Source organism: Haemaphysalis longicornis, unplaced genomic scaffold (assembly GCF_048455015.1).
Source record: "Haemaphysalis longicornis isolate Haplotype H1 unplaced genomic scaffold, Haemaphysalis longicornis Haplotype H1 scaffold_1, whole genome shotgun sequence".
Classification (NCBI taxonomy): domain Eukaryota; kingdom Metazoa; phylum Arthropoda; class Arachnida; order Ixodida; family Ixodidae; genus Haemaphysalis; species Haemaphysalis longicornis.
The window spans coordinates 253237186-253253155 of NW_027526203.1; the positions used below are offsets into that span (position 1 = coordinate 253237186).

A 15970-nucleotide genomic window follows, 5' to 3' on the forward strand; every position below is an offset into this window, starting at 1 on the left:
CGTACGGACGCGTCCAGAATGTCGTGTTGTAACTGAATCATTGCGTCTTGTGTGCTCAGTCTCTCCCGGAAGCTGAGCATGGTGTCCGGGTAGAGTCTCTCCGATTCTAGGTATCGTTGCCACCTGTCGTTCAGTATGTGTTCTAGGATCTTCCCCACGCATGACGTTAGGGAGATTGGGCGCAGGTTTTCTATGCTCGGCGGTTTGCCCGGCTTCGGAATGAGTACCGTCTTCGCCGTCTTCCACTGCTTCGGTAGTGTCGCCGTCTTCCACTGCTTCCACTGCTCCCTAGTGTAAAACTAGGGAGCAGGAAGCACTTTTTTGCGCTGGGTGAACAAGCACATCGGTCAGCAGCACGACCACACAGCTGTAAACGCTTTTCAGTCTAAGAAATGCAATTGCTAGACGTGACATATTGTGGAAATTTGGGGGATGCTTACTGCATGAGCGCTATACAACGAATAGTCACCTAAGCTGCTTGAAGTGCTAAAAATAAATAAAAGTGCGAACTGGTTATACATTAGATATCTTGTATTTCCATCACTGCCAGTGCTGGCTCGTGGCCGAGTGGTCTGGACCGCTATAATAGATGTTATTTTGCAAGTCGCAAGTTCAAATCCCCGAGGGTACATTCCTTTTGTTTTTTGCAAGTTGATTTCTTCGTCTTCGGCCGATGTTTTCAAAACTGAGTTCACCATTTTTGGGCCCGCAAGTTCACTGCTCCACGAGCGAGTTCGCAGAACGCACGCAGACTGACTGACGCGCTAGCGAGTTCTCGTTGGCGTGCTGTTGCCACAAGCACCGACTGCTTGCGGGCAGTGGGCACAGGCCAGAATCAGCAGACCCTTGGCCTGGCGCGATCACGCTTTTTACGATACAGGCATGAGTGAGGCAAGCTCCAAATATGGGGTAAACGCGCATGGCATTCGAGCATCTGCGGTGACGCGGAGGGCGTTCATCCACTACGTAGGCCTCGGCTAGTGATTTCTATGATTCTAAGCTGTCTTGGGAGGCTTATCTTAGGCATTTTACAGCTGACAACATGACAGAAGCGTGGTATGGCGATTATTGAGATATCGAGAATGCCCTTCCAACGATAACGTCGGATGTCAAGCATGTTGTTTTACAGAACCAAAACCGAAACTTGTTTGAATGCTAATCCTGGACATCGTCCAATCACGGTGCACCTTTACCTGATGTCACTGCGGTTAGTTGGTGCAGCCGTTGGAAACCGCGCATGGTAGTTTTTCTTCCTTCAGGGTTTATAAAATAAATACCACCCTATTGCCCGGATAAACAATGAAAAGTGTGTTCATTTGAGCCAGTCTACGCTAAAGGCATCATCGTTTGTTGCGATGACTTGGTTAAGATCAACTTGTAAGTTCACTTGCCATCCAGTTAACAGCCAAGCCATTGAGAGAAAAACTTATTATCAGCCATTGGCATGGGGCCCTAGTGCTTCGTCACAATATTTTCACGGGTTTTTGTAATAGTAATCTGACTTGTAAGCACAGCCCTACCAAGTGAAATGGTGAAGTTTTCTGAATGATTTTGGGAACGAACCGTACAGCACACAGGGATGACACTTGCTTTGCAGCTGTAGATGGACCACCAGTCATTTAGAAATTTCGTGCAACCGATCAGTGAGTGTCAATTAAACGGCACTTCTGTCAAGAAAAAATGAACAGCCTATGTGAGGTAATTGCTGTAATTACTCAATTCAAACAAGCACCTTTCAAACTCGCACAGCGGCAAATTGCCCAGCTTTCAGCAACGCAAGCACAAAACAAATGCTCATGAGGTTCACCTTTCTGTGCAGAACAATTACCCTAACTCCACTGTAACAGAAGGCAACACCGAAAAAAAAAAAACCCCACGTGCAGGAGGTAGTTGCCAGTCTTTCCGGTGAATGCGGGTGTGTTTTCTATAGCCAGGTGCAAGGGTCATATGCAGCCTGCCCTCGGGGCTTCATTATGCTGCACAAATGCTTTCTATGCCATTAAAAATTCAAAAAAGAGACTTGCAAATAAAGTGCCTCTGCTTTTTTCAAGCTTTTATTTACTGAGAGTGCTTTGCCCCATAATGTAATTTTTGGCAAATTTTTTTCTTTTGAACATTACTATATCAATTACATTGGTTTGTAAAGTCCTGACCTCAAATTACTATTATTTCATGGTGCTTTTAGATGATCCTGGTTAAAAGTGAAGATATTCACATTTGAAAATATTTGATTCTATTTGCAGTAAATTTTTTATTTGCAATTTGATACTCTCATACCTTTAAATGGCTCCTACTTTGGTATTCAGTGGTTATTTGGAGTCTTGGTGTATGTTTGAAGCTCGAATGGGAAAGTGTCATTTGAGGCCTTTTTGTTAAATATCGCAATGACACCTCACTGATTGGCAATGCAGTTTGGTGCTACCGTAGTCCTCAAAATTTATCACCCATTTCTTGCCTAATGTTGCCTTATTGTTTGAGCAGTTAGGTACACAGGTTAAACTTGCTTGCAGCCTGTTAAGTCTTTCGTTGCTGCAAGAAATTCACAGATTTTTAGGGGTTTAAGAAAACATTTATTCTTTGCTAAACATACTACCGTATAAACCGGATTATAGGTCGAGTGGGAATATAGGTCGACCCCCTACCTTGAGGTGGGAAAAGACGACAAAAAAAATAATTCGGCACAGAAGTGCACACACAATGTCTATATTTATTTTCGACGCCCATCCGTCACTGCCCCTCACTATGCGTGCCGAAGTCACTCGTCCAAACTCTCAGAGTCGTCCGAGGATGACTGCTTCTCACTGTAATCTTTCTTGAAGTCAGGCGCGTTGCTGATGGAGCACTTCCTAAACGCTCGTGCAACCATGTCATCGGGAAGCGACTGCCAAGACAAGGACACCCAGCTTGACACGGTCGCGAGGGGTGGTCTTTGCAGCCAGCCCGTATGGGTCTTTTCCTTGTCGCCGGCTATCCACTCATTGTACAGTTCGCGGAGCCGGTCCACGGATGGCCTCCGCTGTAACCGGGAGCGATCGTGAACGAAGTTCCCGGACGAAGTCCGCCACTTTGTTCTCCAACTCGGGGTGCACCGCTTGACGTCCACGGAACGATCTGTTCCGAGGGTTGCACGCGCACAGCTTAGCTTTCTGGCTCCGCCAGTACCACACACTTCCCTCCGAAATGCCAAACTGGCGTTGCGCCGCCATATTCCCATTCTGCTCGGCGACTCAAACGCCTTCAGTTTAAACGTCGCGGTGAAATGGCGACGACTGCCGCAACTCATCTCAGAACAGACACGTACAGAAATGTACGCACGCACACACAATACACGAGTAAAAGACGAAAAACTAGAGAAAAGCGGAAAGAAATAAAGGCCTGATAGTGCGAGAGAGCCGTCCGACACGAATGGCGATGGCGACCATGGAGGAAGAAAAAGTTAGGAGACGGCGCCGCCGGAGAAACGTGAAGCCTATTCGCCCCGAGCGCGAACACAGTCGGCTCCTGGCGGCGGCGGGACGAACCGCTCCTAGTGTGGATGGCGCTCTCGCGTCGTCTGCTTTTTCACGTTGCGTGCGGCGCAAAACGCGTGCTGCACACAACAAAACAGCCAATATGTGTGCTCGTTTGGCAGTAAGCAATGACATAGTTACCTCTGCTTGCGCATTTCCTCTAGAAACGCAATAATCAGCGGCCGTTGCGGTTTAATGCGCTGGATTAATTCCACGAAACATCTTTGCCGTGGTCACCGCTTGAGTGTGATACGCGTTATAAACATTGCTTCCACACATTGCACTTTTCGTATTGTTGAGTGCAGTCGTCTGCCGTTTCAGGAACGTCGAAGGGTGCTTTTTGAAGGTGGCGTGGTGATTATTTAAAGGATAAAAGTTTAGTACGCGAAACGGGTAAGAAGCGACAAGACCTGTGCATACGCGTGAAAATTCCACACCCTTGTAAAATTGCGCTGTGTCCTTATAGAAAGAAGAAACAAGCAAAAACATTTACACTGCACACGACCCGTGCGCTATCGCCCATACATTACCGGACACGTATTTTACACCCGCAAGCGCCTGTGTGATCGGGTCCTTCTTGTATTTTTTCTAAAATAAATACCATTTTTGGACAGTCGTTGTTTATACTAAGGAGAAGAAATAAACATTTATACAAGTGTACCGAGTTGCTAATTTTACGTATTATTTAAAATACGTTTCTGTGGATGCGCAAGAGTATTTAGGGGGGATTGTTCAGTAAAAATTGTGAGTTTGCGTCTGTCATGTGGCATTCCCATTTTCATATATATCATTTTCAAATCCGACATGAATCACCTTGTCCAGAAACGTGTTTCACTCAGCATGACCAAATGCCTAATATGGTCCCATCTTAACCTTTCAAGGTTGACCTAAGTTTAAAGAAAGAGGAGAAAACGCGTAATATAATGCACGTTGTTGCCCACATGTGTGAGAGGTGTGTGCCATGACTCGCTGTTTTTTTTTTTTTTTTAATTTTTTCCCACAATGCTTGCTTTCAATACAATTTTGAAAAAGGCGAGCCACAATTCCTGGACAATTTCGGACCAAAAGGGGGTTAATCAGTTTTGAAAATACGTGTTAAAGTACTGCTTTTTCACCGCTACAGAACACGACGCCTAGTCTAGTTTCGATTGTAAGTAATAGTGATAACCATAGTTTGGCTTTTCGCGTTACATGCGTTCTCTTCTTGCTGCTCTTGCAACGTTGGCAGGACCCCCCCCTTTCCCGAAAAAAAAACGAAATGCACAGAATTTTATTTTTTAACCAATCCTCAAGAAGTAAATGCAAAGACAAAGGCGATATTCAGTTTACAAAACACAGTAGTTACCGGGAACCCGTTACGCTGATTCGCAACGAGAAATAAAAAGTAAATGTTTTACTACATCTGCAACAGCGCAACTTCATTTATTGCCAACTTTAGGGTTCCTAAGCGACCTTATACGCATGAAACAAACACATCTCGCTGTTGCAGGCACCTGTTAGATTTTAAAAGGAACGCAAATGGTCAACAGAGCAGCCGTAACAGAAAATTTGTGCTCACTGTGAGGTCCCAGAAGCTTGGTTTGTAAACCTGCTTGTCACTTTGCGAAAACCTAGCTAAACATAAGATGTTGATTGTACTGCGTGCGTTGACAATTCAATTCGCAAGTTCACTTGCGACGAAAGCCGTAAATAAGTGATCCGAAACCGTTATTCATCAAACCTTTCTTCAGAGTCGCTAAAGTTTCATTTAAAAGACCCGTTAGAGCGGTTACATTTATATCTCTGCACTGATAAAAATTCAGTAATCTTATGTTGCCTTTTGAACACAAAAAATATCGTAAGCTCTTAGAAAGAATTTCGGGGCAGTGCAGTAGTGTTTCCATTTCAGGGCATCCCACAAATGCAAGAATGCGTCATGCTACCAGTGAAAGCGTTGAGATTGCCGTTGTAAATTTCAGAGATCGAGGCTTCCTGATTTGTTTCTATTTATGCTTTTATTGAAGGCTCAAAGCCATAGTCTGGAAAGATCGAGCTTGCTACGAGCCACAGCGAACAAGTTCATTGTCACAATTACGGCCATTCTGAGATTCCCGATGAGTCGTCGCTTTTTTTTTTGCGTAGTAATGAAAACTGACTGCCGTTTCCATGCTATACATTGAACGTTGAGGAACCGAACTACAGCATACCACTCTTGTTTGCACCTTTCGTGCGCACATACGGCGAGAAAAAGGCACGAAGCGCGCCCACAGTGTGCATTCTTACGGGCCGCTCAGCGGAGCATCCACTCTAGCAGCGCGACGCTGTTGCCACCTACATGTCGAGCTCGCGGCGAATACATAAAAAGTAAAATCGAAGTCGGCCCAGGCGTCACTGCACCACGTGACCCCACCGCACCGCCTCTGTATGGGCCGCCGCGCTCTTCAATTTCGTCTGCTCGAAACTGCTCTGCGGCCCGTTGTCGCGAAGCCTGCTATATGTTGGTTTTTTTTCCCCACGGCTTTTGTCTTCCGCACGTACGTGGCACTCCTGCCCGCACACGGGCATGAGATCGCCGAGCAGACAAATGCAGGAAGGACGGGGAACAGCTACCGCCAACGAAACACGAGAGATGCCCCGGAGTCGGAGACCGCCGCTGCCGCCGGCCCACCCGACCTTGGAGGGCCGACTGCGGCGGCTTGAGAAAGGGAAACGGCGGAGGGAGCGGCTTCAACGGGGCTTGCGAAGGCTAGCTGCGTGACGTCATGCCGTCTCCTAACTTTTTTTTCCTCCATGATGGCGACGGACTTCGCTTGCATATTGTTGCCAGACAACAATTTACATTCTGCCAATGACCGCTCTATAAGACGAGGGGTGACTTTTGTGCGGATTTTTTTGGAAAAAAACTCGACCTATATACCGGTTTATACGGTAGTTAGGCACATATTGCAGTGACATAAAATGCAGACGATTCAACGCCCTTTCCAACGACACCAGTTTTAATTTTTTTTTTCAAAAATATCGATTGCGAAAAAAATTATCAAATTAAAAATTCTTGTCCAGGCGTCGAATAAAAAAAAAAGTTGTGTATAACAAACCACCAGTAGTAGAAAAAATTTTGTAGGTAAACATTTCAAAAACGCATTCTGAAAAAATTTGATTTGCTCGGAACAATTTGTCAGATATATAAAAAAAATTGCTAGCCTGTGCGGCGCCCGCGCCGTGTGGTGGAGCCCAACCTCTATTTGAAATTTCGCAATTTTCGACTGTTCTCTGTGAGAAATCTGGTGGTTTTACATTCTTAAAGACACCAGTTAGTCCCCACAGGATGTAAAAACACCTTGTCAATTATTACGGCCCGCACAAGATTAAAGGCAAGCAAGCAATGTGAAGAAATCCACTTCGAGTTGAAAACCAATTTCGGTGGTGAATCCTTGTTGATGTTCTGATCGTCACTTACCTGTCAGAACTTTCATGTGCAGTTTATCATCTTATGACTCACTATAGTAGCCGTGCTTGCAGGAATACGGTGCAATGCTCTAGAATCATGCCCAGCAAGCTTTCACCAAGCAGCTGTCATGCTATGAAGAGAGTTCAGCACTATGAGCCTCCTAATTGCGGCACCTCCTAACATTTTCGAAAAGAAACAATATCAAGCCTGTTGGAGACTTTGTCAGAATAGACAGATCTACCAAGAAGCGACACTAGACGTAATGTTGAGAAACTCTGACTGGACCTCCGGAATGACCCTCGTACGGCAACAAAACTGGCGAGTGAACAGCTGGGGGTGTTCAAGGCCGATTGAAAGCAATCTCCTCGTCTGAACTGATGTCTGACGACTTGGTATTATCTTTTGACTTTCATCTGAAGTTGTTATCGCAGAAGTAAGGCGTTGGTGAAGTGGAATTGCAAGCAGCAGGCTTGTTTCGAGGAACAGTGGCGGGCGACGGAGGGGCCATGGCAAATCGGCTTGAAGTTGGGTAACTGTGTAGTAGTGCCAAATATGAAACCGAATGAAACTGAAGCTGCTGGAAACTGACTGAGAGTCTAGGTCCACTTGTTAGACATGTGAGGGACCTTCAGAAATAAACTTTGGCAGAATAAAGCTACCCTTTTTCCGAACCAAAAATCACTAGTGAATAGCTGGTGTCATTTTCAGGTAACTATCACCTCTCAATGCTGTCAGATTCCAAAGCTGACAACATAATTTGGTATTTGACTTGCTAGAAACCTTTTGATAAAAAATATTGATGGTAATATGTAGTATAACCACGAGTGGCATGCTGTTTTGTCAAGTGCAGCAGCCATGCCCTTTTTGCGAAAACACACGCACCTATGCTGGCAAAAAACGCCGCCAAAAATCTCGATGTCACCGGAGTGAGAAAATTTATAACTGCTTCTAAAAGTGCAGTGCCTAGACTAAGTACTCGGGCACATTAGGTCTACGAGAAATGACGACAACAGTCAAAATTTGCAATATAAAGCATCGATCACTGGTGATCAATTTGAATAGGCGTGGTAACGAAAGAGTTAACTGCTACCCTACAGACTTGCCAGGGTTGTCGCAGCTGGCACTGCCTAATTTAGGCACAGAGCACGTGACTGTAACTGCAGTTCAGAATTCAATGTCGCAAGAAAAATTTGGGCGAATCAGCTGGACGACTCTGAACATAAACCACACATTCTGGGCTTTAACTCGGTCTTTACGTTTTTTTGTGGGTTAGTAAAAATACTTTTTGGCCGAGAATCTTTGGGTTGAAAAATATAATGGGGTATAGCGAAGCGATGCTGTATAAATCTGTTTGTAAATGGTGAAATTTACTATTTGTTATGTGAAGTGACTGATTTCACTACGGGTAGCGAATTGCAAATTTTTAGTCCAACTTTGGCAATAGGTGTGAAACATTTTTTGCACAACATTTTCTGAAACAATTCAGCAATAATTGGTGTTCTATACTGAAGCGTTTTCTAGGTACGAAAAATTTCTTGATGCAGCTTTCCACAGATCAGGGCAGTTGTTCAGTCGGCTGAGCTACATCCCAAAGCCACCACGCCCTTCAGAGGCGTGCAGAAAAGTGGTCTCTTCATGCCAGTGCAAGAGCCGCTTGAACTTGTGTCTAGTGCACCTAGCTATAAGCAACTGCTCTGTTTGGACAGGTGAAGATCCAGGGCCAAAACGTGGAGATGCTGCGAGCAGCATGTGAGCAGTTCCTGGGGAAGAAGGATGAAGAGGTGATGCACATTGCCCGCGAGACCCTCGAAGGTCACCAGCGTGCCATCATGGGCACAATGAGCGTCGAGGTGCGTGTTGTCCTTCTGTGGTGGATATGCGCCGCTCAAGCTTCAGTGCTTGCTGGACGATCAGCTTCTGGAGTTGCCTCCAGTTTTCTTTTTCTTTAAGTGCAAGCCGTGCAGTTGCATGCCTGAGAACATGCCTGTCTCTCTCATCTTTTTGTTCCTCCTGTCAGGAAATCTACAAGGACCGCAAGAAGTTCTCCAAGCAGGTGTTTGAGGTGGCCTCATCCGACCTCGTCAACATGGGCATCACGGTGGTGTCCTACACCATCAAGGACATCAGCGATGACGAGGTGGGTATTATTGTTGCTGCCCTATTTGTGTTGGCTTGTATTGATTAACCTTGTTTGCATGCAAAGCAGTTGTGGTGGTCGCTAGTCTTAAAACTGCAGTCATGTCTAGGGTTACCGGAGTTTCTTGCGCAAGTACGGGGACATGTTGCAAACAGCAGTGGTTATGCTGGCAGCACGATATAAAGTGGGTGCTTACTGCACCTAACTGTGACAAGCCAGCAGTGGGGCTTTTAGGTGGTGCAGTGAATTTTAAAGTTCGTAAAAAGTAAGCAGCAGACAGTGCCATTATTGATTCATTGGGACATTTCGCAGGCTACTAGTGCTATTTCGTATTTACTATGACGCAGTCATGCCACATTCACAGGGAAAAGGCCTTTACTTTTGGCTGAGGCTGTACTTAAGTGACTGGTGTGTGTGTGTGTGTGTGCGTGCGTGTGTGTGCGTGCGCCATCATTTTGTTTTTGTTTTTCCCAGGGCTATCTAAGGTCGCTGGGTATGGCCAGAACGGCGGAGGTCAAGCGAGACGCCCGCATTGGAGAAGCTGAAGCGCAAAGGGACTCTCAAATCAAGGCAGGCACTCTGTTTTTTTTTTTTTCCTTCATGTTCTGGGACAGCCTTGGGCATAGTGTGTTTATGTACCCGAAAAGGTTGCTCAATTGCATGTTCAGTCTTTCTTTTCAAAGCACGGAAATTTTGTCAGAATGCTCAGCTGTTCTTCTGTGATGGCAGAGCACAATAGGGGGTGCAGTTGCCCTTTCAGTAATGCAGCGTGGCAATTCCTGCCTACACTGTTTATTGTAACAAGCAGGAAAGGTACACTGAAGGGAATTTGTCTAACTTTAATTGTGTCTGTATTCTGTAGATTGACTCAAAGAAACATGCTTTTCATTGTTCATGCAGGCCCTGAAGCAGTAAAGTTCATGCATATGCACACGCAGTTGTCAGTGTTGTCTTTCAGAAAGAACTTGTTGGCAACAGGCATATAGGCCAAATTGCAGTTTTTTAAGTGAGTTCACATCCATTTCTGTTTAAATTTTCTGCAACAACATGCTTGGCAGCTAATGTTATCTTCAATTGTGGATCAAGTACCTCTTGGCATACTATCTTTTTCCATGTTGTTGGCTGCAGAACGGGTCGGATAAGCCTGCCAGCACTGCTTAGGGCAAACGCATGCCGTACCATTCATTGCCCAATGACGAGCGTAGGCATACGCAGTGGGTAATGCCCTCCGCGTCATCAGAGCCGCTCAAATGTGAGGCGTTTCGCCCGCACCTTCTGAGCTCGCCTGATTCATCTGTGTTGTGAGAGGTGCGTTCACACCAGGTTGACGGTCGGCTGATTTGGCACTGCCTGTGAGCTGCTGGTGCTCGTGTCGCGCTGGAGTGAGCGGTGGTATGCATCGAAAACTCGCCGGTGTGTCATCATCAGTCTTCTGCGCAGCCTGCCAGCTCACTTATAGAGCAGTGGAAGTTGCGACGCAAAATTGGGAATGCGGTATAGAGTATTGCCTAAATTTTAAATATAAACTATGAAGAAAAAAGTAGCCCACTTGAGATTTGAACGGGCGGAGTGAGATGCACCATTCCCATTGAGTTAGATCTCTAAGCTACAGGAACAAGCTAGTAGCACGCTTTTTGCTTGCAGCATTCTGAGCTGCTTGATTGAGTGTTTCTTGCACAGTAAGCTTCTCCTTAGCCCTCGCAAATAGTTGACCACCAGCAATTGCGTTTACTAAGCCAGGCAGAGGATCTGAAATGTCTGGTCATTTTGCAGGCTGCTAGCTTACCGTGCACACATGCTGCTTGTACCCTGGTTTTACACTTCACCATTAAAGCTTCGGTTGATTTCAATTCCTTATTATCTAGATTATATTCACTGACTCTTCTCCTGCCTTTAAATGGACCCTAGGTTTTCTACTAGCGTACCAGTCACATGCATATGTAGCTAACTCAAAGTGAACTCAGCAGAGCATCATAAGCCAGTATGCTATCGCGTATGTGCGAGCGGGGAGTTTTATTTTTACTTCGACTTTATTAAGCTTAATACAGTCTACAAGCTAACCAAATAAAGCTAGTCTTCCGGGCGTTAATCTTATTGGGGCTCCATTCTCACTTCGCGATCAAGTTGATGGCCCATTGGCAGCCTGGCCAATTGACAGATTTTTGTAGGCAGTTCGTGAGCTGTGCAGTTGGCACTGTCAAACCAATATGAAAAAACACTGAGTGTCGCAGGAAATGTTGCCAAATTGGCAAGGAGGATGAGAAAAGAGAAACAGCACTTGCAAATTAATTTTTCTACTAAATTCACGTGAACGCACTGAAAGTGGTCGAAACATGGCTTAGGGAATTCAGAGAGAGAGAAACAACGTCTTTATTTGGCCTGCGGAAACCTCGGGGGGGGTACCTACTATCGCCGGCCTCCCTGGGGGGGAGGTGACAAGTTCGGCCGCTGGCGATCGATGGCCGCTAGCGCGAGCTGTGCAGCCATCTTCTGTAGTTCATAGTCCACACTGGTCACCGCACTCTCCAAGTGCGGCGGCAGCGGATCCGCAGTGGTTGAGTCCGTTTGCTGGCAGTCCCAGAGCATGTGCTGCATGGTAACGCGACCGTCACCACACATCACACACTTATCTGTCTGGAATAATTCGGGTCACACGTGTTTGGCGAACACAGGCGTCCATATCGCGCGCACCTGTAGTTGGCGCACTAGCACCGCCTCTCTTCGGGTAAGATTCCGGTGCGGCGGCGGGTAGGCTCTTCTGCCCTCCCGATACCAGGCCAGCACCTCCTTGTGTGTGTCGATTGGAGTTGCCTCGATGTGGTCTTCTTCATCTTCTTCCTCGCCTTCCGCAGGACGAGGGGGGGAGCTCGGGGCAGCGCTGTGTCTGGTAAGCACGCGCGCCGCTCGGTCTGCCCCCTCGTTGCGGTTGGCACCCGTTCCCACCGGGCCCATGTGCGCCGGGAACCACTTGATGGTCACCGGCATTGTTCGTTGTGGTAGGGCCCCGCACACCCTAGACGCGCACGAGGACACTCTGTGGCGTAGTTCATGACAGCACTGCGTGAATCACACAACACCGTCACACACTTGGGGTTGGTTAGGGCCAGCGCTATGGCCAGCTCCTCCGCTTGCCTCGGATCCTGGGCCCGCACGCTGCCCGCCGTGTACAGCTCCCCTGAGGTCGCCGCTATCACGGCCACAGCGTACGTGCCTTGGCGGTTCGGGTATGCCGCCGCATCGACGTAGTAGGCGTTAGTGTCCGTCGCGTGCGCGACCGTGAGGGCCTTTGCCCTGGCCAGGCGGCGTTCCTGGTTCGTTTCCGGATCCATGTGCTTGGGGACCGGCGGGACCTGCATGAGGCCGAGCAGCCCGCGCGGCAACGACCGCGGAGGCGGCGGCGGCACCGGTCCCCTGTCTCCCTCCCCCTGCAGCCTCGTCTGGCAACCTACTCTGTGCAAGATCGACCTGCCGGTTCTGGTTAGCGTTAGTCTAGTAAGCTGTGCTGTGCGCTGTGCTTCTGCTATCTCGCTTAGGGGGGCAGTTGGGTCTTTGGGGCCGAAAAACGGCCAAAAAAAGCGTTTTCTCAAAAATGGCATTTTTGGCCTCTACGGCCATTTTTCTATCAGTCTGTAAATTTCCTCATCAAAAGGCATCATATTTTGTTATTATATTATAATAGCATTTTAAAGTGCACCCTACAGCTCAGTAAGCGCAGAATTCGATGGTCAAATGGCACTTTTCTTGCAATGCAAAGCTAGCATTTCATCCTCAGATATCTTGGCACCCAGAACAGGTACAACTTTAATTCTTTTTGCTTCTGATACTGAAATGTGTGGAGAATACAATGTTGGAAACAGATTTTTTAAATGGAGGCTTTGGAAAGTTATTATTGTGTTCAATTGGCACCACCCGCGAGCCATTTCTGGCAGAGCGTGGGAGAAGCGAAGTTCCCTGGGTTGTAAAACGACCAAAAATAGCTGAATCAAAAAAGTTCTTCCTATGTTGTATTCTTTAGTCATTTGTCTGCCTAGCCACGTGGTAATTGCCATTCTGTATGGAGTGGTTATTTTGTAACTGTGACCCAGAATAATGGCAATTAATCAATTATTAACTCAAAATATAATCAACTTACAAAAAATCTAATGGCAGATTTGAAATCAGCACAAAACACTCTATAACACAGTGCAGTTTCATTAAAATTGGTTGGTAAATAAAAAAAAATAGCTCTAAGACCAGTCTGCCCCCTTAAGGGGTTATGGACTCCTAGTTCTAAGAGTCGCGTCGTGTTGGTGTGTGTATAGAGGCCTAGTGCCATCTTGTATGCTTTGCGTATCAGAGCGTCAACCTTGCCGCTCTCGGCCGCCGACCAGTCGTGGAAGGCCGCCACATATGCCACATGGCTGATTGCAAATGATTGAACCAGCTTCAGGAGGTTGTTCTCTCGCATCTCTCCGTGCCGTGTTGCCACCTTCTTGATTAGCTGTACTGCCGTCATGATCTTCGTCTCGAGCTTGGTGACGGTAAGGCCGTTGTGCCCGAGGGCGTCGACGTGCAGTCCGAGGACGCGCAGCGTCTTCACCCACGGTATGGTCGTCCCGTCTCGAGTTCGGCGGTTGATGTCGGGTTCTGTTTTGCTTCCCTGACCTCTTCGTTTCGGTGGAATAATCAGCAGCTCCGACTTGTTCGGGGAGCACGTGAGGCCCGTGTCCTGCAGGTGGTCTTCGACTTCGTCGATGGCGCTCTGCAGGGACGCCTCGATCTCGCCGTCACTGCCGCCGGACATCCACAGCGTGATGTCATCTGCGTAAATGGTGGGCCCAACGTTCGGGATGCCCTGTAGTCGTTGGGCAACCCCGACCATGACCATGTTGAACAGCGTTGGTGAGATCACGGCGCCCTGCGGCGTTCCCGTGCTCCCCAGGCTCTTCTTGGGTAGTTCCATATCTCCCGCCACTATCGTTGCGGTGCGGCCCGTGAGGAAATCGCGGATGTAGGCGAAGGAGCGCTCCCCCATGTTGAGGCGCGAGACCTGTTGAAGTATGGCTGAATGGCGAACATTGTCAAACGCGCTCTTCAAATCTAGGCCGAGTACCGCTCTGTTGTCCATGGAGCCGGCCGGTCGGTCTAGGACTTTGTGTTTGATGAGCAGCATCGCGTCCTGCGTGCTGAGCTTGGTTCGGAAACCCAGCATCGTGTCGGGATAGAGACCTTCTTCTTCCAGGTACGCTTGCCATCTGTTTAGGAGGACGTGCTCCAACACCTTCCCGATGCAGGACGTCAGGGAGATGGGCCGCAAGTTGTCGATACTCGGCGTCTTGCCCGGCTTTGGGATCAGTACTGTTCTGGCCTCTTTCCAGCTGGCGGGGAGCTTGCCCGCCCGCCAGCACTTGTTAAAGTAACCCATCAGCGCCGTTATGGCCGCGTCGCTGAGGTTGCGCGGCGCTTTGTTCGACACCCCGTCCGGCCCCGGGGCCGACTTGAAGTTGATGGTTTGAATGACTGCCCGGACCTCCCACTCCTCAGACATTAATCTGCATAGGTAACCTTAGTGTTTACAATGTAATGGCTGAGGCCGGAGTGTACGGTGCAAACATTTTTCTTTCGGATTTTTTTTTCTTCCTCCACAGGATACTGCAAAGAGTAAGGAAGCTACTTTCGTGAACAGCTTGCACAGCTGTGCAATGTGTGAGAGATGCCCTCCCTTGCTTCATTTTGCAGGAGGCCTTGGCTGAGGAAGAGCGCATGGCATCGCGCTACCTAAATGACACCGAGATAGCCAAGGCTCAGCGTGACTTTGAGCTCAAGAAGGCTGCATACGACATGGAGGTCAACACCAAGGTTTGTGACTTGTTTGTGCTTGAGGCATTTCTTACCTTTTTCATCGAACAGAACGGGAACGATGCATGCATGGTAATAATAAATGCTGAATTTCACTGAAACTTAGTTCTTTATTTCATAAACTGTGAATAGGGCAGACTCAACTTTCGGGTGTGCCACTTAGTGTATTTGAAAGCATTGTTCAATCTCACTGGAGTCGCGTTCTTCGGCAGCGCCCTTGTTCTTGACGGTCGAGTAGACTGTCTACTTAGACAGGCCCGTACTTCTGGCGATGTCGGCCTGTTTTTCGCCATGTTCAGCTGGTTAACCATGCTTAGTTTTATCCGACAGTGAAAGCGGCTACCCTGCCGCTGGTCGCACAAAAAGAAAAAAGGCCACCGGCTATGGCTTGCTTTCTTCTGTCTTTCTGTCTTCTTTTACCTTGAAAAGGCTTATGACACTACATGGAGGTTTGGAATAATGCGGGATTTAGTAGAATTGGGCATCCGTGGAAGAATGCTGAATTGCCTGAATTACTTCATGACAAATCGTTCATTTCAAGTGCGCCTCGGTTCAACCCTGTCAAGGAAATTTGTACAGGAGAACGGGGTCCCTCAGGGCTGTATTCTTAGCACAACACTGTTTGTCGTAAAAATGAACTCCATATCCAAAATAATTCCAAGGTCGATTATGTATTCTGTCTTTCTATGTTGGTGACCTTCAAATAGCTTGCACATCCTCCAATGTAGCGACATGCGAGAGACAAGTACAGTTGACTATAAATAAACTGACATGGGCAGACAGAAAGGGTTTCCAGTTTTCACCACACAAAACAGTCGCTATTCTTTTCTCACTCAAACGAGGCCTGCAGACCGACCCCACCCTACACTTAAGAGAAATAAATTTAAAATGAACACAAATTTCTCGGCATAACATTTGACAAAAAACTCACTTTCCTGCCTCGCATCAGCATCTTGAAAAAGAAAGCATCCCAAGCTCTAAATATACTTAAGGTTCTGTCACTCACACTGGGGTTCCGAGAGATCATGCCTGGGGTTCCGAGAGATCATGCCTTCTACG

General features: G+C 47.4%; 1 protein-coding gene across 1 annotated transcript in view; it reads left to right on the forward strand.

Annotated features, from left to right (window-relative positions):
* The window catches only part of Flo1 (flotillin-1), a 60423-nt gene that overhangs the window by 12203 nt on the left and 32250 nt on the right, over positions 1–15970 (forward strand). The window contains exons 4-7 of the mRNA XM_077675774.1: positions 8643–8786; positions 8954–9073; positions 9548–9643; positions 14792–14911. Coding sequence (XP_077531900.1) covers positions 8643–8786; positions 8954–9073; positions 9548–9643; positions 14792–14911 — 480 coding nt within the window. The remainder of the gene's footprint in view (positions 1–8642; positions 8787–8953; positions 9074–9547; positions 9644–14791; positions 14912–15970) is intronic.